We start from the raw sequence: 25,269 nt of genomic DNA on the forward strand, positions 1-25,269 counted from the left end.
AAACTTCTCCCAAAGTTTTAGGCCAGTTTTCCCAGGAATCAGTTAACCAACCAACATGTCTGTGGACTGTGAGAGGAAACTGGGGCACCCAGAGGAAACCCACAAAAACACAGGGAGAACATCTAAATTCAATGCATACTTATATCTTCTCTGATATGTACAGTATAGTTAAGCAAGTTCATATTAATATGTGAAAAAACAACGAGTTTACACATTGTATCCTTAACCAGTGTGTATTCCAGACTTCCAAGCTACTGAGTTAAAATCCAATTGCCTTGTATTAACCTGCATTAGGAGGCAGCTGTTGCATCTCCACAGGGCTGTACCTGGGGCAGCGACTGTTTTTTTTGGTGGGTTTCTGTATGAGGAAGGGCATGGGCGCTGCACCACGTCAGAATTTTTCCAACCAAAAAAAGAAAAACAGGAATCATTTTTAAGGAGTGCTGCTGGGTAGTGGGTCTCTCCAGAGGCGATGTTTTTTTCTGGTGTGTGAGTGTGTGGTGAGGAGAGTAATGTATTTTTGGGGAAAAAATGGAAGATGAAGCCATGAAAAACAATGGTGTGGAAACTGGAAACAGGAAATACGGCGCTTGGAAATAAAACTGCTCCACAGGAGAGCAACAGTGCTGCATTAGGTGACGTGGATTGGTACCCCCTTTGTAACAGGCTGGGGCCACAGAAACAGTCTCACATGCAGACAGACGTAGAACTCAGAGAACTGGGAGAAACTGAATTATTCTGTGGTGCAGTCTAGCTCTTGTCTGAAAGAGATTTCTTAAAGACCTAATAAGAGCAATGACCTTTAATGAAGATGATCTTCCATGGTATTGAACTCAAAAAAAGAAGAATTTGCCTAAATATTATAGTCAAAACATTAAGTACGATTGTTAAAGGATAGTGATCCATAAGCTGGGACGAGAGACTAGACATTCAGCAGGCACCTTTTTTCTTCTTCAAAGGAATTCTAAACATAGTACATGATGTCAGTTCGTCATGCACAAAGTAGTGCAGCATTGTATTATAAAAGTCTGTAAGTGTGGCATTCATTTCACAAAAGGGTACGTTCAAAGACAATGACCCTTAAATAAACCAGAAACCTCCCAGCTGCAACAACTTTACAGATCAGGCTCTTATTTTTCTCAGGGGACACAACAGTTTTTTTTACCAGCTTTTGTATGGTCTTCAGAAGACATTTCCACTAAGCGGGGACAATGATTCAGTAGTGCTTAAGAAGTAGAAAGTCTCCTACTCTGAGTGCACCAGTGCCTTTTGAACTTGGTTCAGCTGATAATGTAAGTAGTCAATTACTGCTATTTCTATCAGTCTTAAACCAAGCATGAACTCTCTTTCATGCTGTTTACAGCGAGATATAGTATGATGATTAACAAGGTGAAAACTAACGAGGTGAAAAAGCATGTATTTTGATTCTTATTTACATAATCTTTTTTTTTCTCTTTGCATGTCACCTATTCTGAATATATGTAAACATATACTGTATCTTCAGTAGAAACACAAATTCTGAATGGTTTGTGTAATGTGGTTTTCTCCATTCTTCTAGAGGTTGGATAGGCTGAACTATACTATACTGTACTATTAGCACAGGCTGATATCTGACTGACTTAATAGCAATGTTTATGTTAAGATGTGTAACAAATATACGCATACCATTTATTACATCGCAAATTTATTATCAAACCAATTCCTGCTTGTATTTTAAAACGTTTAAGGGACTAAGAATACACAAACGTAAATGTAAAATGTAAAAATTGATTTTTATGAGTTAAATGTATTTAATTAGGATTGTTTTTAATCTGTATTGAACACATACTGTCTATTATGTCAGAGGCTCGTTATTGTTAGAAATGATGTTTAAGAGCTCCATTCGTCAGAGTTGGTACGTAATCGCAATTAACTTCAAAGTGTTAAATAAATGCCCCTCAAAATTCAACCCACGTGGTTTTATCATTGGAAAGGCTCTGACACGGAACAGAGCGTTCAGGCTGCACACAGAAGAATACAACAGCTGACCGGAAAATGAACTCTGTTTTGTTACGTAATATTTCAAACTTTGGTCTGGGGTGTGTTTAATATATTACGGTCAAAGACAAAGGTATTTGTCCTCCTTGCATAAACTGTTCAAGGTAAGTGGAATTCTGTGTCTAGTACAAGAAAAACAAACACAGCAATAAAACTTTTAAATTAAAGACAAATTCTATGGCTTAAGTAAAAATAGACAAAGGTATATTTTTAAGGTAACATAACGTGTAGGCAATCAGTGACATATCCTGCTAATTATTTGTTTTTCCATTGATAATGATTGTTTACTAAAATTTCCAAGGTGTTTCAGTGAACTACCAGTCCATCGTTGTCAGAAATACAGGCCCAGGAACAAGAAAAAGATTACAGACGACAAGAGGAGATGGCTATTTCTTTTGCTCCATAGATTTAGCAAGATCTCACTTCTCTGTGGAGAAGTTGCCAAACCACTTTTAAAAGGAGTCATTCCTGTTGCTCTTCATTGAGTGCTTTCTACAGTTAGAATATTTTGGGGGGATAAGACAACCACAATGAAAACACTGAACTGAAAAGTCAAGTCTATAAAGCCGAACAAAAAAAGGTGAAAGTTAACAAAAGTAATTACGGAAAGTAAGTAAGTGCTGAAAAGTAAATATGAATAATGTTAACCTCACCAATGTCTTAGGCACCAATTAAATCATCTGTATGAACAGGGAGTCTGTCAAGAACCAGGGCCCTACAGGTTGATCAGTTCATAAGGAACAGAACCATGTGACCTGCAGGTCAGCTGGAGAAATGGCTTAGACACAGCCGATTATTTTTATTACATCCTATTGTTACGATACAGAAAAATGAAAAAAAAAACAGTCCGCGTTTTTTTTTATATTACATATTTACAAATGTATTTACAATAACAAAACAAAACTATAATTATAAGTACAATACTTTAGCATGAGTAAAGAAAAACGCAAAAGTTCACTAATCTAAGAGTCCCTTTCTGTCAATGTGCTTCTGGCACTGTTCTGTAAATTGTCGTGGCTTGGAATTTCTCTTTCAATCCGTGTCCACTGAAACAGATACACAAGAGGCAAAGTTCAATATTCCTCGATAAACAAGTCAATCCAAATATATATTGTATGAATCCTGTTCGAAAGTATAAAATGACTTAAAAACAGGCCGAATATCTGTCTGCTCCAATTTGGTCCGCTACTCTCTCTGGTGAATTCAGACTCCCCCCAGAGTTCTAGTCCTTTTTTGTCACGTGCTCCTTTTTAACGATTTAAATAATCATTCTAGTCAATCAAAAATATTTTCAAAGGTAATTATTCATAACGCTATACAAAGTAAGATATACATATATATTTCTGAGGGGATCAATGTTAATATGGAGACTAAGAGGAATGGTGTATGAGTTCATCATTCCTGGAGTTATGCATGGTGGTTATTCCATAACAGTACAGGACAAGCTTTACTCCTTAGGGAACAGATGAGGCCATCCTGACAAAAGTTTTTTTTTGTTGTTATGGTACATTTACTGTGCCAAGTCGAAAGGAAGTAAAAGGGTAAAACGAACTTTTGTCTACTTTTCATCGGCTAATTAACCTCTGCTTGTTCCTAATTAAACCTCATACCACAGGATGCCTTTTTCAGCTCAAATGAGGGTTAGTTTTTCCTTTAGAAGAAGATAAATACCGTGGAGCAGTTATCCACAGGAGCCTACTGTGCTGAAATTAGTACATGACACTCCTTTTAGTTTAATATTGAATACTAATAATGTATTACAGAAAGTAAACGAATCCCCTTTGATTGTCTTGGTGTCCATGAAACTAATTCCATCTGACTATTTGAATTTGTTGATGGCCTCAACTTTGAGAGAATTACTGAGAATTGTCATTATATAAACAAAAAAAATATTCCCCAGATTTAAATATCTGGAAAGCAGAGGAGGGAGAATCTAGGACACCACTGAGAATACTGTTGCTGTTGTACTTCTAGTATCCAAACTGTGACATTCATTTCTCATGGACAGAACACAGCAGTCTTTGCTTACGAAGTTGCTAGAAAATTCTTTCAAACTGTCATCATACTTTTGACGTGAATGCAAAATTAATGTTCTGCCAAATTTAAACCTCCGAAAACAATTTCACTGTTGCCTGAACCATTTTTACATGATTATGCTATTTAAAATGTCCGCTTCTTGTTTTACTTGTCATCACTCAAGATAGCCCATTTGTGTAAATTGCGCACTATACATGATATCAATAATTGTTTTCCAAAGGTTAAAATATAAATAGTAAACTAATACAAAAGTGTTTTGTAAGGAAATATTTATATACCATTACTAACATTTTTATCATGTGAAATTGCCTAACAGCATGGGATTTTAAAGGGTTGCTCTAAGCATATTAATATAATGTTAAGTACCCATGCTTAATCGGTAGGACCCCTACATTATTTGATATAATTCAAGGAAAATAATTTTATTATTTATTTGTTCATTTCGTTTTCGAATCACAGACATGCTATAGTTGCTGAAGGAAAATTGCTTAAATTAATTGAATCTTTAATTAAAAAGCTGCAAATAACTTCACAAGCAATGAGCAAGTTTAAATTAATTTAGGGATCTATAAGAGAGTATTCTTCACTCTATGCTTATTACCAGTAGATCTGTATCATATTAATCATCTTTATTTCAGAGTTAACAGCCAGCACTCCATATCATGAATTTATAATGAGCCCTTGAGAGTCTGAAGCGATGGTGCTGAGGGTATTGAAAACTATTAGCATAAGGTTTCAGTGCAGACTTCAGCTCTAAATCAGCTCCTGACATTTCTTCCTCACTGCTGCTGTCCGTTCTATTCAGCATCTTCATGCCTATTCGCCTTTGAAATCTCATGGACAGCTTCTAGTTCTTCCTGGCTGATTGGAAGAGGTTTTAGCCTGTTGTTGATTACTAATATAACTTCCAATACAGCTGAGATCTCCAACCCCCGTCCTGAAAGCTCTCAAATCAAGCCCGTTTTTGCAGTCTCTGTTAAAACATTGAATTCTAAAGACTTGGAACAATTGCACCCTGATCAGTTCAACAGATAATGTGGTAAATGAAGTAACTGCAGGGTTGTTTGGAACAAAACTCTGAAGACCATTTAACCCTCAAGGGGCAAATCCCCATTACCTGAACGTATTCATTAATCAATAACTTGCAGATGTTCCCAGTCTTTAAAAATGGGTGTTTTAGAGTTACCTAAAAGTACTAATAATAACTATTGAATTGCATTTATATAGTGCTTTTCATCTCACAGGATCCCAAAGCCTTTATATATAGGAAGAGAACCATATCACCCACTACTGAAGTTCAAACTCCATTATGCACCAACAGTCCCCAACTCACTGCAGATCTGGTGGAGGAGTGAGAAATGGCTTCAATTAAACTAAAAGAAAAAGGCCAGATTTCCCAAGGCCAGACTGTGACAGGACACTGGGATTACCATCCCTACTCTTTTGAAAAAAGACATCAGATCTCCCATGATCCGGCAGTCCGAATCGATTAACGATAACTACCAAATGGGCTGTATGGACCAAATGGCTTCCTCTCGGTTGTAACCTTTCCCATGTCCCTACGTCACCTATGAAGGATGACACCTCCTACAGCATAGTGTTCCCAGTCAGGTTATTGGAGAAATTCCAGTCTTGGAAAGTCTATTCCAGAAGAGTCCCAACTTCTGATCCATCTGCTGACTAGGATCAGCCTTCCTTAGCTTCCGAGATCTGAGAAGATCAGGCAACAAGTGTGTAAAACCAACTGGATTGGAGCTGTCCAGGAACAAGGTTGGAACAAGGTTGGACATCGATGTTCTCCGATGTCCATGACAATGTGGCACTATTTCGCCAACAGCAATTAACACAAGCCAGCCTGCACAAGATGGGGGCAGCTGGGAGAAACGTCTACACTGGTTCATCCGAGTCATAACAAGCAGACTGACATCATCAATTGCTGAATCGGAGCAAAACCCACCAGGGAAAGGAATGGAGATTTCTGAAGTAGGTCCTCCAGGATCAGAGTTTGAGACCTCTACTGTGAAATGCTGAAGTGAAGATGCTTTCGGCAATGCACAAGAGGCACGTACACCCACAATCACGCCTCCAATGAGGTTTCTTTTCTCCATAACACAGCACACAGAAGAAAATGCTTGGTGTCCTACTCTATATTATAGTTTTTAGGAATCATGGACCACACCACTTGCTGGGCCATTAACACTTCTTTGGACAGGATGGTCACTCCTAGGGGACACTCAAACATTGTGATAATTATACATGAGAACATGCCTAATGTTCCCTTTTCCAGTTATGACCATTTGTCCACATTCAGCTCAGCACTTGAACTGCAAGGCCCTAAGTCTCTACTTCCCAGATCAAACTGCCCAGGGTTTCTGTCAACCAAGATAAAACAATGTAGGGAAGCAATTAATAAAGCCAACATAATGCATGGATACGCAGAAAAATGTGTGGAATTCAAATGAAATGAGGTCATGTTTAAGCTGCACTATGCTGCAGTGAATCCCATGTAATACACTGCGTGCAGTTTGGGTCACCGAGCCACAGATGAGATTCTCCTGCCACCACAAGCGGCCAGGAAAAAAGTGCAGAGGATAATCACTGGACTAAAATATGTTTGCAAGTTGGCAAGAAGAAGAGGATGGAATTATTCGAGCGAAGAAGGAAAATAAAAGGAAATGAAAAAAGGACCCAGGTCCAGCCCCTCAGATGACTTGTCAGAGATGCACTGATAAAAACGAGGAGCTAAAAGAGAGGGTCACAGGAGGGGAGTTGTTGGTTGAACAGTGGTACATAACCATGAAAGGAATGCATTCTGTCGAGGATTCTTGATGAAATGGCTCATTGCCGTTAATAAGTGCCTGAAATTTCTTAAAAAGCGTTCCTAAACAAAAATGCAGGAAAAATGAGTGAAAAATCCAACACACTTCGAATTCTACTCTAATGTTTTTTTGTCATGACACGCAACACATTTAACACCACCATGAAAACCTATTAGAATAAAACACGTCTGTCCTGGAAGATACTGTACATGAATATGTGCTCTTTTCCCCAGTCACACATATGAAAGACATTACAAGCTCCAGTTACTGGTCCCATACTGGTGTACGAGCTCTTTTCGTAAACTAAATAAGATGCCAGAACAAAACTCTTGTTGTCCATAAAGCCAGGTGAAGGTGTTCAGGGGGTAAGAAGACATGGGGCGACACTGCAGAGCAGTGATTAGCCTTGCAGTGCTGGGGCCCTGGGTTCACTTCCTAGGGTGCTATCTGTGTGGAGTCTGTATGCTCTCCCCATCAAGACATACTGGCAGGTCGACTGGGAAAACTGGCCCTGGTGTGCATGTGCGCCTTGCAATGGACTGGAGTCCCATCCTTGCACCTGTTGCTTGCCAGAATAGGGTCCAGTTCCCCTGCGACCCTGAATTGGAAAAAGCAGTTAACAAACGGATGGATGGATAAAATTTCATTCTTTAAAAAAAAAAATCTGTAGTGAACTGCAGTGTCTCAAAACTCAACTGCTGCAGGCTGGGGACGCAGTATGTAACCGCTACACACAAAACTACATAAAAAAGTACCTCATTTAGAGTTACTATAGTATACGGCACGTCATAAAAATCACGCCCTCTCTGTCTCCCACCTCGTCGTCAAAGCTAGGCAGTGTTGCTGCTGTATAAATACTGCCCCGGCTGGTCATTTTCCATTTCGTTGTATGATAGAGAGACATTCGCACCACTCCATTTACAGCGTGTTCGTCACTCCAAGCTTATGGCAAATAAAGCCAGTTTTCTTTCTACAACTGGTGCCCCTTTTACTCTTTAAAAATTCCGCCGAAAAAGAGAAGACGATTTACCAAAACCTTTGGGCCGTTATCTCACGTAAGTAATGCCCGTTTCCGCGTTTGTTTGTGTAAAAAAAAAGGCTACAGAGACAGCGGCAGGAGAAACATGTTACAACATGGCGATCGTACCTAACAGTGTAGGTGGACGGAGTAGATGCTTTAGCTGTTGCTGGTTGGAATATACCCGATTGGATAGACTAATACCGCGGTTAGTTTTTCTGGTGGTCCTTGAATAATGAAACAAGGGAACCGGGATATTGGGAAGGTTAAAGGAATGCGAAAGAGCAACAAATTAACGCCGCAAGTGCATCGGTCATGTTGTGTTTCTAGGCTTAAGGTTACTGAGCGCAGGGAATCTGGGTCTTTCTGTCATTTAACAGCAGCTTGAGATACATGGTTATACGTTTTTAAGGGCCTTGGTTACTTTATTGCCACGATTTAAAATATCGTGCTAAACCAGCACGCCTCCTCAAAAAATAGGGAGGTTTTTGAAAATATAAATACGGTTTTCTGGTTCGTGGCAGTTCTTCCGCTGTCGCCTCCTTCGGTCATGATGTAAATGTCAATCCGGGATCTTGGCTGCCAAGACGCAGCCGGCTGCACTTTCGGCGCAGCCAAGTTTCATAAAATTAGACCCCTTAGAAAAACCCCAAGAGTCTCGATTGGGTGTATTTCAAGGGGAAAATGGAAGATTAATCAACAAAGTTACGGCCCGGAACTGCGTTTGTTTAAAGGAGTGCGGCTTCATTTTGGGAGCGCGGAGCCTGAAGCTACGGTCTCGCACAAGCATGTGTCCCTGCCAGGAGCACGGTGAACCTGTGACCGTGAGGAGTTTTATTCTTCGCCATAATACGTCGTTTGTGCGATTTTGCCGCCTCGTTCAGCAGAGACGTGTGACTCTTCATTCTGCGTGGTTTCGGTCACCCGGTGTCCTTCCCTTGCGGAGGTTTCCTGTCGGCGGCGCAGGCCGGTCGGCAGGGAGACCCGCCTCCGCCGAGCGCGTCGGTTATAACCGGGGCGCTGCTGGCGGGGGTTTAACCCGACCCGGGTTCAAAAACCCTTTCGGTCACCTGCGACTTCCGGTTCCCGTTAAAAAGTTTTCGTGTGTAACTAACCGTGGTCCCATAGTTTGGCGGCGGGGGGGCAGTTTAACGCCAGGTTATCGGTTAAAGGCAAATGTTCACGGAAGGGGTGTGTGTGTTGGAGATGCAGATAGCGCCCTGGCAGCCACGGTTGCCGCTGCGGTTTGCAGCTGGCGTGGCTTAACCGTGTGACCGATTTGAGTAACGACGGGGAAAGTGCAGACTGCTTCAAATCTCTGTGCTAGAAAGTTGTTTTGTCCCTCACCCCCTCACTTTGTGTCGGGGAAGTTTCCATCAAAGGAAACGGATTATAATTAGAATCGGGGGCGGGGGGGAGCAAGAGGGGATCTTTTAGAAGCGGTTGAGTATCTTTCTGCAACACTTTATCCCCGGGTCTGCAGGTCTTTGCGTTGTCGCCCTGCTTGTCACTCTTGAGGCGAAGTGGGATGAATGTACACAACTGTAACAAGCGCGGCGAAGCAAAAGACTTCTCTCAAGCTGCGTTTTAGCGCTGGCTGCAAATTGAGCGGGACTTTTAAACGAATTCTGGTTTGGACTAGCTTGATCGTGTTCCGGCAGAAGGGGGAAAAAAACAGCACTGCGTGTACTGTGCAATACTGCGGATTGCATTCATTTCCCTTAGCAAGAGAGAGGACATGAGCAGCACTATGGTCTGCAGGCGGCTTAATGAGCTCTTTTGCATCCAAACGTTTTGATTCTTTTTTTTTTGGCTAGGGAGCGAAATGGTTAAAGAGGTGTTAAGCGAGGTTTAATTGCGCTAAGTATTAAGGGTTTTACCTAGCAGGATCAAATGAAGGCTTTATTAAAATCGCGTTCCACCACTACAAAGGAGCTCTGTTTGCCACGGGGATCTATGAACAGTAATCCTAAATGAGGTTAATAAAATTCATGCTTCGTTTATTTGGTTTTTATAATAAAGGGACATTAAATTTGCCCAAGCCTGTCAGTGCAATAGCCTGTATTTCTTAATGTTGTTGGCCAGCGTAACTTATTTATTATTTTGGATTTCCCCAAAAGTTAATAGCAATTTCGTCTTTCTGTGCAATTAATTTGTGAGCGTCAGTTTGTAGAATTGGTGGTTAAAACGCATAACGTTCGCCATCGGGATTAACTACATTTTAATCGACTCCAAAAATGCTCGTGTCTGTATTTAATCTTTGACTTGCCATTACGTCTTGAAAAATCCTGGGATTTTCATACGGAGGGATTTGAAGTTTTAAAAGTGGTTTAACTTGCAGTGGTCTAACGCAAGCGTGCTTCTGCGTGAGCACGAACAAAGGTTAAAAACTACTTCAAGCAGGTAAGGTGTCCCTCAGGGGGGAAATAATTCATATCGCCCTTTAAACATACAGCTGCGGACAAAATAACACGCACTCCGCCTGAGGAAATGGTCGCAAATGGATGTGAGGTTTGCGCTTTGTCTGAATTGTTGGTGTTGGGTCTGGGCTCATCGTAGAAGAGTGAGGGTGATAAATGTAGGGCTGGCCTCTAGGGGGCAGCACCGTGACGTGTCGCTGTCTTGCGTCCTGGGCTAAGTTATAGACTGAGGCACCTCCTTTGGGTTAGTTTGCGTGTTCCTTCAGTCTGCTGGGGGATCTGTTTGTTGGGTTGTCCGTTTTCTTCCAGTTTTCCCAAAGACATGCTGGCTAGTTTAGTTCTCACAAAATTGTCCCCCCTTGTGGGCAGCGTACCGGTGTCCTGCTCAGAGTGTAGTACTGCTTTCCGCCCTGTGCTTCAGGGGTAGACTGTGAATTGTCCTGATCCTTACCGGGGAGAAGCGAAGATCTGATGGGCTCATGCCAAAGGCAAAGAGCAAAACAACTGCTCTTGAGCTTTTCTACCTGGTGATTTAAGATCAAGAATGTTGCCCAGAACAGTCTTAAGAAATTCAGTAAGGTAACCTGCCAAGTCAAAGTGCCAGGTTAGCTTCAAATATGGATACGCAATATGCATAGAAAGTAAAATGACCATTGAGGGCCCTTTCCTTGGCCAACTGTATAGAACACCTAAAGTTTAGGTCCCTGTATGTGAACAAATCTGTGTTAATCCTGTCATTTTTGACTGAGTAATGATCTAAATAAAATGTGTTATATCCTGAATAACATTATGGTATCGGATCTCTGTTTCTCACTAATTAATAAGGAATCATGGCAGTTGTGTTTTTCTGTAAACCAATTTTCTCCTCTGTTGTCTAAAAAGGCTTAACACAAATGATGCTAGAAAGTATATATGTAATTCACTCAGCCAAACTGTGCGGAATCTTACCCCAAAGCATGGGATACATCTTGAAATGAGGCCTTCATTCAGCAGTGGTTTTGCGATTGACAAAGAATTGAAATATGGGTCGGTTAGAAATCCAGTCTCATTCATCCTTCTGGAAAAGTGGAGGTTTGTGTTGAGTACCTTTCTGTGTCATATTTTTCTAGCCGTATATTTTCACTTTGTTTGTACCGTCTTGTGCCCGACATTTGTCGTCCGAGGCAGCTGCTAACCGTGAAGGTAACGTGGAAAGCTGTGCTGTAATGGTCATGCTGTTATTTTTACTTCAGATGCAGATTTCAGTTACAGCGGCTGTCGCTCTCTGAAGGACTTGTATTCAAGTCGCATGACTCTGTAGGTTTAGTAGTATTTGCTTATTGAAGTAAGTTTGCTAATGCACTTAAATCGTCTGATTTCATGAAGCGCCAGAAGTTAAATTGTTTGGTATTTCAGTTGCATTGGAAAGACCGATTTTATGAATCTGTACAAATAGCTATTCAAACTATCCTATCATTTAAATTTACACAAGAAGAGGAATTGTTCTGACACGCCCCACTTGAGCAATGAAGTTAACCTGGGGACTATGGCCAGTTTGTGAGGGGCGTTGCTCAGAATAAGGTGTTCTGCTCACAGTTGGCAGATGAACCCTGTGCCGTGAGGCACAGGCGTTGTTCTGGGAGGGACTGAGTCACCACGCTGTGCCAGCAGGTACACCTGCGAACTTGTTCTCGTATGACAGTAGCTCTCGGTCTGCGTGAAAATGATCTGCGTGCTTGGGAGAGGCGACGTTGGCAGCAGAGAGACGGCTGTAGTCTTTTCTGGGCCAGGCAACATCAGGGCTGGAGGCTGAGGGCGATGTGTTTTATTCATCGGTGACTGCGATTTCCCCCTCGACAGATATAATGGAAGATGAGATGAGACGTCCTGACAAGCTTTCTGCTTGCAGTAGAAGTGTGATGAGGGGTGGACTCTCCCTGTAACACAAGAGCACCTCTGGAGCAGATTAGAGGCCAGTCTTATTGCCCGGTGCTGCATTGGCGAATCGCTCGAGCCGACGACTTTTTTTTTTCCTGGTTTCCTGGCAGAGCCGGTCTGGAAGCATCCGTGCTGCGCTTACAATGGTACAACTTCACGGAAACGGCGGTCTGGCTGGGGGCTGCCCTGTCCTTCTGACCCGCGTCCACGTCCGCAGAGCTACCTTGCCAGTGCAGTCCACAGGAGGGCGCCACGGGCGGGCCAGCCTTCGGCAGCTGGCCGCAGCTGCACGGGGGGCGGGGCAGGTGATCCCGCAGCGATCTGTCCAGGGGCTGATCAGGTCTATGTGTCGGCGCTGCCGGACTCGTTCCTGCTCAGGGCCACCATAGCCAGTGCAGTCTTTATGACGGCGTTTCGACGGTCGTGTTTCAAACTAGAAATGAGCATGATTCTTTTTCTCTTGTTTTTTAGGTCTGTTTAAAATATTTGATTGAAGCCATCGGCGTTCAGTGTTCCAATCCTGTGCGTCAGTATTGTTGTTTTGAGTGTTTACATGCTGTATTACACATTTTGTACATAAAGGCTCTTTCCTAGTCTTTGAACAGCTTTTACCTCTGGCACCAGTGCTTCACAAAGGTTTTCCCATTGCACTCCTCTTGTCCAGAAAATAGACATGAAAGGAATTTCAGTCTAGAAATGAGAGAATCTGAGTTCTGATACTGTGTATACAGCTGTTCATTAGACAATGGCTGAACAGTTCGTCTGTTGCTACGGTAGGAATGCTTTTATTTCCATATTTCTTAAACACGGGCAGAGGGGTGTGAATGGCAGACCTCAAAGATTATTTAGAACTGGAAGAGAACAAGTAGTATTTGAACGCGTCTTAACTAGCCATTTGAGCCTTGGGAAAAGTGTACCTTCAAACAGTCCACCATGGACTTTTAAAATGTGTATGATCAGTAAATACAATCCACTTATTTAAAGAAATCTGCCATGACCGGCAATAGTTGTTTGTGCCCTTCCCCAAGAAGCATCTGGACCTGCACACGAGAAGTGGTGGAACGTTTGGAGTTATGGAGCTTATCTGGTGATCGAAAACCGCATAGTGTGTAATTTTGAATGCGTTGATTGTATGGAGCCTCGATGTTATATAAACATCTGTTTAACCTCTATACAACAATAATAATTCATTATTGGCGAAGAGCGAGAAAAGCTTTCACGGTATATCTCGTGGCTTTGGATGGAATCTAAAAAATGACCCAAGTGTCCACAAGTAATTTAGACTTAAACTGCAATTGCAGTTCCTGTGGTTGTTTGAAAGGCTTTCAACGAGATCGTATTGGAGCTGCCCTTCAGAGATGTTTTACAAGGTCCTCTCTTTAATAATGGACAGTGCTCCTTGCTCTTATCCCAATATAGTCTTTGAAAAGCAATATGTGGGCTCCAAGGCCAACAGGATCTTTATTTTTGACATGGGTGTTTGTGCAAGCTTTAATGCAAAAGTTTTACTCTTTCCAAGTTGCTCTGTCCCCTCCCCGTGCGGGACCCGTGTCCAGTTGCTCTGTCCCCTCCCCGTGTGGGACTCGTTTCCAGTTGTGGTCTGACCGTTACTGTTGTCTTTCTCAGGGCGCACTCTCTGTGCAGGTGTACAACAGTTACCCAGAAGGCCTAGGAGCAGCCCTCTACAGAGAGCAGTTTGACTTCAACGCTGAGCCACCTTGGGATCCCAGCTGATAGTGGGAGAGGTCCATCTCCTGACTTGTCCATGTGAGTAGAGACTTCTTTATATTGGGGAAACCGGCAGGAATTGCCTGTGGAGCATACAGTAGAAGTGACACTGAAGGACACGATTCTGTGTGCTTTAGTATTTTACACCATTCACTTTGACTCTTTTGACAAGTATGTGTATACAAGCTTTCAATAGGATATTTGTGGCTTAGATATTCCGTGCACTTTTATTACACACAGTATTTTCTGCTCGTTTACCTAGATAGTCATTTGGTAGAGTGAAAATTTGTTACATGGGCCTGATGAGAGGACTGTTAGATGGTCCACGCCCGTGAGAAATGCCTCCGCAGTTTTTTTTTGTTGTTCTTGCTGGGGTATTGCACGTTCCTGTGGCAGACTCTGAGCTGTTAACCGAGCTGCTGTGTGGAAGGGGTGAGAAGTATGGTCTGGAAGCATAAATCTCCAGTCAGGTGACCAGGACTAAAAGCAGCTGCAAAGAGCTGGGGAACTGGTCCAGCAGACCTGAGTGCACAAATGGCTCTCCGAGTGGTCAAAAGCCACTCGAAAGACCCCACTCGAGCGCAGGACAGCACAAGAGCCGTGACCAGTGACCTGAACAAGGCCTGTTACTTTGATAGAGCACTGTTATGCTTTTTGGCACAGCCAGCTGTGGCATTCCCTGACATGGCGTTATGTAACTTTATCACGTGTGCAGATCTTAACCCACAGCCCCCAGTTTTATATTTAGCTAATTCTCCAATTAGCTAAGGTCTCTAAAAAACGGACCCTTTATGGGCTATCGCCACTGGGGATTAATAGTAGTGGTTGCAAGTAATTGGTATTGAAGAAGATGGGCGACAATGGGTTTTACATCCATTGTTTTAACAGCGCCTGCTAAGTCGAAGTGGCTGCCAATCTGTTTTTTGCCTGGGGGTTTTCATTTGTTCCATTTCGAAGGGGCTCTGCCCTCTAGGAAAGTTGTGAACAAAGGCATACAAGCAGCCTTGTGTGTCCGTGAGTCGGAAAACATTCCGTTTTCTTCCCTTTGGGTAACTAGGGTGTATGCCTTCCGAAGGCGAACGCTGTTATATGTGCACAAAGATTTCTAAAACCATCGTAACTCGTTTTTGTTGCGAATGGAAAGAAAAGAGAATAAAAATGAAGTCGCAAGAACAAATGTAGCCGTTGGCCGTTATGAAGAGCTTTAGCAGAACGGCAAAGCTGAAAGATGTTGGAAAGAGTGTAAGACTTAAGGTTACCTACCATTGTACAACTCTTGGTGGCTCGGTTTTAATAAGTGCCTTTTGAATTTTTTGTCCAATAACCTTAAATTGTTTGGCGTCCCAGAATTGCTCTGCGGAATATTGGGGAGTAGGTCATGTTCGTCAGTCCAATACTGATTTTTGGAGCTCCGGATTTAGTCTGTAACATCTGACATCGACAGCTTGCAGGTTTGTTCGGTGTTGAATTAATTTCTGTAGAACATCCTTAAATCTCTCAATCAGTTTTTCGTTAGAAGTGACTGCTGTACATTGTCATTCTCCTTTTCAGTCTGTTTATTTTTATTAAATATTTGCCTTCAAAATGTCCCCCCCCATACAAGTGGTAATTCAGATTGCCCCAAAGGCAGGCAGGCGGCACATCCTGCCCATGTGACATCATAAGCTTATTGCAGAATTCTGGTTAGAGCAAGAGTGTAATCACACCCTTGTGTTTGTCAGTACAGCCTGTTTCATTTGTGATGTTTAATCTATTCAGCAGCGCCAGTCATTCTGTTTCTTGTTTTTGCAGTTTGTTGCATATTTTTTAAGGATCCCAACTCAAGGCTCAGTGACCCGATTTGCTAGTCAACTTGGTTTATGATTGTCGGCTTTGCGGAATACGGCTGAGATGAAAGGTTTTGTCGATGAACCAAACTACACTATTGACCTTTTGGAGGACGGCACGACGCTTGGAGATGTCATCGATAACCATATTTGTGAGCAGGCTCTGGTAAGGATCGCGTGGAAAATGTTTTTCAAAAGGGGGGATCCAAGTTCTAAAAATGTGTAAGCTGTTTTGTTTTTTAAGTGGCGATCAAGTTCTTTAATCCTGTGTGTTCTTGTTGCCTGATCTTTCTCCTCAGACAAGAAAACTATTTAAAAAGTATTTCACAGCAGATTTAGTAGTTATGGATGTGCGATTTGGTTGAGGAATTTGAAAGGACCCACCACACACATTTTAATTAGAGATGCAAAATCACTTCACTTAGTGCCGTATGGAGCAGTTAGCTCAAATTGAATTTCAGTGACTGCTCTGCTCAGACATGATCACTTGATCTGCCTGCAACCCCTTTATGCCTTGAACTCTTCTTAAAAGAAATGCTTCTTAGTAGTACAGTTTTCTACGGAGTCTTTCACCCTCTAGTAATGTTGAATTTTGCTACTGCAAAACAAATGTTCAGTCTGATATGTGCTAATTGCTTATATGAATATGTGCTCTTGGCAGCAGGTACTATGGTCAGTGTTGGTAGACACTTTACCGGCTTTGCATAGTTGGGCTGTGTAGTTTGTGCCTGTTCATGGCAGAATTGCTCCAGTATTAACACGTTTGTTGGGAATCGTTGGTGTGATACAATCCTCACATCTGGAATTGGACTGAGATGCTCCAGGACATTTGTGTTCTTATCTTGTAGCTCCTGCGTGTCTTGGGCATTGCAGTCATGGTCATTTTCCGGTTGAAAAATGGACCATGAAATTGTGAATTTATTCAGATGCTCCTTATCCTTCATTCCTTGCTGGTGGAGCATCCTGATGCCACTTACATGCTTGGCACTGGGGATAGACTGGTTGACTTGTGCCAAATGCCATGCTTCCCATTCAGATCGAAAATGTTCCAACATACTGCCCATTGTCACCATTGCTTAATCCCTTTAGAATCAATTGTGAAATTCAAGATCTAAACTCCCATTTGGTAGTGTGGTCGCCACAAGCTCAGATGGTAACCATGCTGAAACGCCTGGAGGTGATTTAATTTTGAAAGGCACTGTAACCTCGGCACGAAGCCCCATTCCTTCTACTTGAGCTGAACAGGTTTGTCACCCTGATCTGTACCTGAGAAGGAGGCATAGCAGATCTCATCCTAGTCTAGCTTTCACTTCAAGATCTTCCAATTACAGGCACGAAACCCGCTTGCGGATCATGGCCTGACATCTTGGCTTTAACTGAAAATGCGGGTAGTCTGTATAAATGCGTGGTTGTAGTTCAAGACAAATGTTCGTCTGGTCTTTTTATTTAACTCGTAACTTCAGTCAGTCCTGGGTGTGGGAAATACCCGAGTTCAAGGTTACCACTCCCAGCAGCTCCAGCGCACAGACCCTTTTGAGCAGCTGCTCCCCGAGGTGCTCGCTGTCGTTCCTGGCTTTCGGAGCCGGCCTCGGTCCAGGGCGTGGCCAGAAGCACAACTGCATCGATGGCAATTCAGAATCCCGTTTGACCTTTTGCTTTCAGCTCTTAAACGTGATCGATATCCTTCAAATGGAAAACTGAAATCGCTGCACCTGTGATGAAGAGCTCAACTGGAGCAAAAGCCAGCAGAAAGTGTTCAAGCAGAATCAGGGCTGGGACAACTGCTCTAATTTAATGCTTTTTGTACTTTTATAAAAAAAAAACAATGCACATTTTATATATATTTAAACACACTGTATACTTGGCAGGCCAGCTCATTGTACGAAAGGATTTAACGTTAACATCAAAGGTGTTGTCTGTTTTAAATCCCTTGCAGGTAGACTGATCTGCTTGTCCTTTGTCCTCAGGCTGAAAAGAATGCCTTTTTTGTGGCCGACCTTGGGGACATAGTGAAGAAATATACCCTGTGGCAGAACGTCATGACGCAGATCAAGCCCTTCTACGCTGTGAAGTTTAACAACAGCCAGGCTGTCATTGAGATCCTGGCAGCGCTCGGGGCCGGCTTCGCCTGCACCAACAAGGTGATCGATTTCGCGGGCTAGCCGCCACTGCGCGGCCGGTTTCGGCTCTCCTCCAGCAGCGCGTTCGTGAGGAAGGCTAATGCGTTTCTTAAATGGTTCGCTCGTCGGCCTTGAGGTACAGGATCTGATATAGGTCAAAGGTGTCTTGTGGTACCTTGATGTGGTCTTCCCATGTAATTTAACACCAGTCAGGTTCGTTTTAGCACCTCTTCTGTGCTCGGTGTTTTAGTGGCGGGGAGTCTGCAGTTTGCCGTTTTTGACTTGAGCTCCGAATCCAGCGACGTGTCGGCATCAAATTGACACGCTGCATTTAAAACTTAAATCCAATAACGATTAAGTGTCAGCAGTCCAGTTGGGTTTACGGGCTCCTCTAATTTTGATTTAGTGCATGCTCGGTTTAAAACCTTCAAAGAATGCATCATAAGATCTGAAGCCCATCATGTACAGTCTATGTAAAAGTCCTCTGAAAACCACATAGCATTTAGTTATTTTACTAATTTACAGCTTGCAGTGACTTTCTGTGACCATGACAACCAATTATGACTGCAGCTTTTTCATACAATTCTTTAACTTAGTGGAATGCAGCTATCACTTTTGGGGTTGAGTTAAAATGCATTCTATTAAAGATGTTTATTTAAGGTTTAGGTGAAATAGCGGTGGGTTATATTCTCACCTTTTTAACACTCATTTTCCTGGATCTTCGGAATGGTGAAGAAAAATCGACTGATGTTCTGCTGCAGAATGAAGTGGAAAAGTTCTTTCTTTTGACACAAATAGATGGTAGCCCTCTATAGCATGATCTGATGAAAGACCCTTAGCTCTTAAAAGTCCTAGATTTATCCAAAATTTGGATTATAATATTTATTTTTGATGCGATTACTATTTATTTAATGGGAGCTCTTTCCCCTAGAAAGACTCTGCCACCTAGTGGCTAAATGTATACCTGTTCTACTGTTTCTCTGAGGGACCCATTTTGTCCATGACAGGCTTGTGAAGCTCACATACTGTAGGTAGCTGGGTCAGCATGCATAGGCTGCAGAGAAACGGGTACAGGTTTATTCTATTGCTGAAAGAGAAGAGACGACGTTTCTGCTGTGGAGCCTTCTTCAGACAAAATGTTGTCTCTTTCCTTTCAGCAATGGAATAAACCTGTACCTGTTCCATGACAGGCCTATACTGGAGTGTACTTGTTATTCTGAAGGAAATGACACTTTCTGATTTTGTATTATTGATTTATGGACCTGCATCCAAGTGCATCAATAGGCTGGCATTTTTGCTAAAAGCCTACTATTAAGTCTGGGATTGAAGACAAAGGTATTGGCATGTCGAAGGTGTTTTGCGTGCTCAGTGTATTTTTCCCCTTTTCAGAGTGAAGTCGCTCTTGTGCTGAGCTGCGGCGTTGCTCCAGAGAACATTCTCTTCACTAGTTTGTGTAAACAGCTGTCCCATGTCACAAATGCTGCTAAGAATGGTATAGATATCCTAGTGTGTGACAACGAGACGGAACTTCGGAAGATCGCACGTTGTCATCCAAATGCCAGGTAAGCATCTTTGGGCTTTCCGACATCATGCGCTGCATGAAAGCATTTTCACCCTGAACTGTGCAGACATGCATGCCTGTCATCATGCACCGAGATAACGTCCTATATTAATTCAAGAGTGGATTTCTGCTGAAAGCAGTGCTTGAGTTAGTAATTAGCTCTGCTTTGTCATTGTCTACATGAAATAAATTCAAGTAGGGAGCTGCATCGGCATGTGTAGGCTGCAAAGGAACAAGTACAGATTTATTCCATCCTGAAAAGAGAAGGCTCCACAGCCAAAACATTTTCTTTTTAGCATGGAATAAACCTGTACTTGTTCCTTGACATGCATTTTGTAGCTGGGATGTGGACCCTTGTTATTCCAGAAAGAATGCAATTGATGCACGGCTGATTTTTTTAAAAATCGAATGGATTCAGCTTTTGAAAAGAAGTGGTGTGGTAGTGTTGTTTTCCCACAGCCCCCGTGCCCACAGGTGTGGCTGCTAGGCTCTAATGGCTAGTTTTGTCTCCCGTACAGGCTGAGTGTTGTGTAGGTCCTGTGGCTGGAGCACAATGAAGCAGGAGCATCGCCAACCTAAACCCCCCCCTTCTGCTTGTGACAGTCTGCAGGCTATGCTGTAATCCCAGTGTGCCACAATCACCTTGTCCTTCTCTTAGGCTTCTGCTGCAAATCGCCACGGAGACCCACAGCGAAGGGGAGGAGATGAGCATGGCCTTTGGCTCCACACTCAAGAACTGTAGGCACCTCCTGGAAAGCGCTAAGGAAAGGGGCGTTCAGGTGGTGGGGGTGAAGTGAGTAGATGTTTCTAACCTCGCCGTTCACATCTTGAAGCACTGGGTCCTTTGCTCTTGTTAGGTTTCAGGCTGTAGGATGCCATTCAGTCCTCCTTATAGTCCACAGCCTTCCTGTCTGGCCCATTTGGTTGCTAGTCGATGAGTGATCTCAGAGGTTCTCCTCGTTCAAACATTTCTCTGCAGTAACCCAGGGCAGCTTGCAAAACGAGTTGATTTGAGATTCTTTGTGACTGGAAGAAACTACGCCCCTGCCACTTTCCTCGATTTAGTGTCTAGGTTTTTTTTTTTGTGAAGATTGCCTTTGTAGGACTGTGTTCATTCTCTGTAAGCCAGAACACCTGTAATGAAATGGCAGCTGTGAGGGTGTTCTTTCCCAGTAATTATTCTGACTCCCATCTTCTCTCTGTTCAGATTTCACATTTCAAGCTCTTGCAAGGATATGCAGGCCTACACCCATGCTCTGTCTGATGCTCGCTGCGTCTTTGATATGGGGGTAAGTGGGGACGAAAAGAGCACTGCAGATTCAGGATGGATGTTTCATTTACCTAGGGTAACATGCTGTGAGAATTAATTCTCACTCGTTTTTTCCTATAACATTTTATTTTGAAAGTGCATACCATTTTAAAGAAACGCTCATACAGTCAGTTATACAATGAATAGTTTTTCACCAGTAGGGGGCAAGTACCCCGAAGTATTACACAGTGTAAACAGTGGTAATCCTTTTCTAATTTGACCGGTTTCTTATTTCAGGAGGAGTTTGGCTTTAACATGAACATTTTGGATATTGGTGGTGGCTTTTGTGGGTCAGAGGCACAGCTGGAAGAGGTAAGTCTGTTGGCAAATGGCAGACCAATGTACACAGCTCGACAATTCAAACGGCAGTGTTGCACATTGCTGCTAATGTTAATGTACATTCGGCTATATTTCACCTCTCTAAAAATAGTCTTTACAAAAACTGGACAGCTGTGTGGAGATGTTGAGAGCTCTTTACCTGGGATTACAAGGCTGTGTGCTCAACTCCTGCTGTACCCTGGCAGGTTACTTCACTCCTGTTTCTCCAGTAGAGCATCCTGCTGTAGCAACAGCTCTCCAGTGTAAACGGAGTACTTGCAAAGTGACATGTTTGTTTGTTTTTTTTATTCTGTGCAGATATATCGCAGTATGAGGCCATTGCTGGATGTGTATTTCCCACCAGAGTCCGGGGTGTCTGTTATTGCTGAACCTGGGAGTTACTATGTCGCTTCTTCATTCACTCTGGCTGTCAATATTATTGCCAAAAAAGTGGTTGCAAGGGATCAGTATGATCATCCTCTAGGTAATTGCTTTTTCCCCAAATTGCAAACATGGTAGCATGACATCGGAGATCAATATGCTTTTTGATTTCATTATAATTTCAGGACATTAGAGCCCGTAATCTACATTTTTGTCTGCCTGATGAATTACAGGTTTGTATTTCTTGGGGAAAATTTGAGTGTTTCACACATTCCCTCTCTTTGCCTTTTCCAGACGTCGAACCTTCCCTGAATGACGAGCCAGCATTTGTGTATTATATGAATGACGGAGTGTATGGATCTTTTGCAAGCAAACTCTTGGAAAAGGCGATTGCTGCTCCTTCAGTTCATAAGGTAGATGGAGCACTTAAGATTTTCTGTGGCAGAAGTAACATGTAAAAAGAAAATGCTACTGTACCTTTTTTAAAGAAATGTATATTGTGAAAAGACAGCTCTGTCAACTCCAAGGACCTTTCCACCAATGGCTTTCCCAGTATTTGCTCTTACCCCAAAGAAAATTGAATTTTTAATTGCTTTAAAATATATATATATATTTTTTAATTTCCTGTGTGTAACTTTGTTTGCATTTTCTGGTTACTTGATTGGTGCACATTGTCCACTGTGAATGTCCTTCTCTTTACCTACATGTTGCATCCTTAGTGTATCGACTGGGGGTGCTTTTTTGTAATGCCAAGTCCCAATTTACAGTTCACACTATAGTTTACACCTGCACATGAGGTCTGAGCTAGCAGGCGGATAAATCTTGCGAGGTGGCGTAAAGGCTGAAATAATTTGACTTTATTTTTTAATTATTTGCAGAAATCCAGCAAGGAAGAGCCAGTGTTTGCCAGCAGCCTATGGGGCCCCTCCTGCGATGGTCTGGATCAGGTTGTTGAGCACTGCCTGTTGCCCGAGCTCGAAGTTGGAGACTGGGTGATTTTCAACAACATGGGGGCTAACACAATGGGGGGACAGTCCATCGGCGACTTCCAAAAGCCCCCCATTTACTATCTGATCTCTGCATGCGATTGGTAAGGTTTCAGTCTGCGAAGTCCTTTTGTTCTTTAAAGCTGGAGTACATTTAGACGTGCGTTTCGATTGATCTCTGGCTTATGGCTTCTGACTTCTGTCAAAAACGCCTGTGGTTCTTTCTAGTCCTTTTACTTTCAGCACCTAAACAGTTGCATGAGTGATTTTTAGAAAGCCAGTTTGTGTTGTGGGGGGGCTGGCTCGCAATGGGCCACCAAGCTCGAGCCTGGAGTGAACGAAGCTGTTGGCACTTGTGGGAGTATGCTCATCTGTTTTGGCTCAGCGCACTGGATGTGCTCCAGACCCCCCCGAGATCAATTTGAATGTTTAATGTTTTCACCACAGGTACGAGATGCAAGATGCTGGAGTTACCCTGGAAAGCGCAATGAAGAATTTCTTGGCGATTCCTTCTTGCTTCCAGTTGGGCCAAGAAGACCGCATTTCTGCCCCAGCTTAGTGCAGAGGCAGAGGAGCCAAGTTGCCCGAGCTGGTCTTCTGCTGGTCTGCTTTGGTCAACATTCCAAGGTGGAAAGAAACCATGGACATGACTTGTGAAGAAATGAAGAGTGTTACCTGAGACCAGGCATATAGGGTCTTAGTTTTTGATTGCTCTGCCATTGCAGAAAAAGTAACAAACTCTTCCCTCCCCCCCCCAACCCCACCCCAGCCACTTCGCCCACATCAGTAAAATATGCAACAAAATGGATGACTTGGTAGAGATGGAATCCCACTGCTGGGTTTCCTGCTCAATTAAAGTTTACATACGTGTTCATTTTTTTTAATTTAATTTTTATATAATATTATATATACAGATTATCTGTTGCCAGTCTTGTAAGTCTGCAGTTGTCTGTAGAAAACCAGATTGATTTCAAGAAAAATGTCAAGTAATGCGTTGACTATGTAAATTTGTGCTTTTTGCTCTGTAGCGTAGTGGGGGAAAAAAAGTGAAACATTACTTTGTGGTATGATGACCTGACCCTACCCACTTAGAATTGCAATAAACCATTGTGTAGGTCCGGTTACTTCGTCACGTCGAGCTAAACGGGTTGTACAGCATATACAGGCAGACTTTAGCTCCATTTATTAGATGTAGGGTCCCTTTACAGTATGGCTGTAGTGACACTTGGCAGTGTTACAGAAAAGTATTTTCTTTACAGGTGAATTTTTACTCCTCACAGCTCTAGGTGTGATTTGCCATCCTAATCTCGAGGTGCACCGTTTTGTTTTGTTTTAATCTTGCACCCAGGGCTTTTCCAGGCTTTTTTTTAAAAAGCCATCTAACTGCACAATGATCACTCTTTGATGGTTTTAGAATTGTTTAGTCTCTGGAGAGCATGGTAGTTCTTTCCGGTTCATGCTGTCCTCAAGCCCAGGATGCAAGCAGAGATTTTGGGTTTTAGAGTTGTGCTGAAAGCAATAGACCAGACTTCTGCAATTAAGGGCTTTCATTTGCAGGAAGGATCCTATTTTTCAATGGGTGCATCCCCAGCAGAAATTTAGGATGGTATCCTGGCTTGAACACTGTGTGCGTTCGATTATGGGAGAAAGGACCTTTCACAATGCTTTAGCTACCAAGAGCAGCCACAGACTGCCCTCATGGTAGATTGTCATTAAAGTTCCTTTCAGCTGGGAATTTGTCTGAATATCACGAGTTGTAATGACCCACTTTTTGCAATTCTGTATCTGTATGAACAGATGCACTGTAATGCAAAATACAACTTTCTCCAAAGCACTAATGGACCATTGCCCATTCTTGATTGTAAAATTGTGCTTGTAAGGTAAATAATTTAATACACCTTCTTTGACTGAATAATTGTGTACTGTTTTTTTTTTTTCCCCACAACCATCACCTCTTTAGCATGGTACCATCTATTAAAATCATACACTTAACTTCGCCCATCCAGGGTGCATTAAATTAATATTCTTTTTTTGAACTCTGGGAGGAAACTGGAGCACCTGGAGGAGACCCATGAGAAGGGGGGAGAACATGCAAACTCCACTAAAATAGCATCCCAGGTCCAGAATTGCATTGTGCCACTGAGCTGACCGTGCACTTAAATGTTTTTCTGTGCTCTTGGATCATATCGCAGCAAATGTTTGCCAAATTATTACATGGAGAAATTACATAAGCATTAAGACTTGAAAGCCAAAATCCTCCCGATACTACACAATGCAACAATGACCTAAAAGCCCTAAAAGCTCTGTAAAAAGAGCACGCTTTTTTAATTGAAACTGTCTTCGTACTTGTAGGATAGATGTCCTTCCTCTCTAGTTACTCCCCTCTGCTTCGGTGAAAGATGTGTTAAGAGTGACAAGCCTGTGCCCCCTTCTGAAGGCCATGGTTACCTCAGCCTTGTGTGTACTTGGGTGTAAGTACTGATCCTTGGGTTAATCCCTGAGAGCAGGAAAGCCTGAAGAAATATTACTATTACTTGGGAAGCTACAAGAAGCCTCTGGGCCAGCAGCAAGCTGGGGTCAGCAGTTCTACATGTTCATGTAACTAAAAGTGCAATTGTGTTAATGGGCCTTAGGGCATTCGATTTTTTTTTAATTTAGTGTTCAAGAACCACTCCTGAAAAAGTATGTTGCTGTCTCATTTCCCTGTATAAAGGTTTATTGGAAATGTGCAGCACTAATAACTATTATTATACAGTATATCATTATGCTTATATAGCTCTTTTCTGGACACT

At 42.6% G+C, this 25,269-nt stretch overlaps 1 protein-coding gene across 1 annotated transcript; it reads left to right on the forward strand.

The window, feature by feature from the left end:
* Nucleotides 1–7,764: 7,764 nt before the first annotated feature.
* Nucleotides 7,765–24,392, forward strand: azin1b (antizyme inhibitor 1b). The gene is made up of 12 exons (XM_088600751.1): nucleotides 7,765–7,948; nucleotides 13,875–14,015; nucleotides 15,768–15,968; nucleotides 17,770–17,943; nucleotides 19,312–19,484; nucleotides 20,142–20,276; nucleotides 20,691–20,772; nucleotides 21,030–21,104; nucleotides 21,429–21,594; nucleotides 21,786–21,904; nucleotides 22,370–22,581; nucleotides 22,925–24,392. Exons 3-12 carry the CDS (start codon nucleotides 15,867–15,869, stop codon nucleotides 23,034–23,036), a joined length of 1,350 nt encoding a protein of 449 aa, XP_088456877.1. The 5' UTR covers nucleotides 7,765–7,948; nucleotides 13,875–14,015; nucleotides 15,768–15,866; the 3' UTR covers nucleotides 23,037–24,392.
* Nucleotides 24,393–25,269: the final 877 nt, after the last annotated feature.

The sequence above is a fragment of the Lepisosteus platostomus genome, chromosome 12 (assembly GCF_059453375.1).
Source record: "Lepisosteus platostomus isolate fLepPlt1 chromosome 12, fLepPlt1.hap1, whole genome shotgun sequence".
Taxonomy (NCBI): domain Eukaryota; kingdom Metazoa; phylum Chordata; class Actinopteri; order Semionotiformes; family Lepisosteidae; genus Lepisosteus; species Lepisosteus platostomus.

Coding starts and splice junctions, on each gene's coding strand:
- azin1b (XM_088600751.1), top strand. CDS start 15,867: ATGAAAGGTTTTGTCGATGAACCAAACTACACTATTGACCTTTTGGAG. Junction 20,277..20,690: donor GTTCAGGTGGTGGGGGTGAA/GTGAGTAGATGT, acceptor CTCTCTGTTCAG/ATTTCACATTTCAAGCTCTT. Junction 22,582..22,924: donor CTGATCTCTGCATGCGATTG/GTAAGGTTTCAG, acceptor TTTTCACCACAG/GTACGAGATGCAAGATGCTG.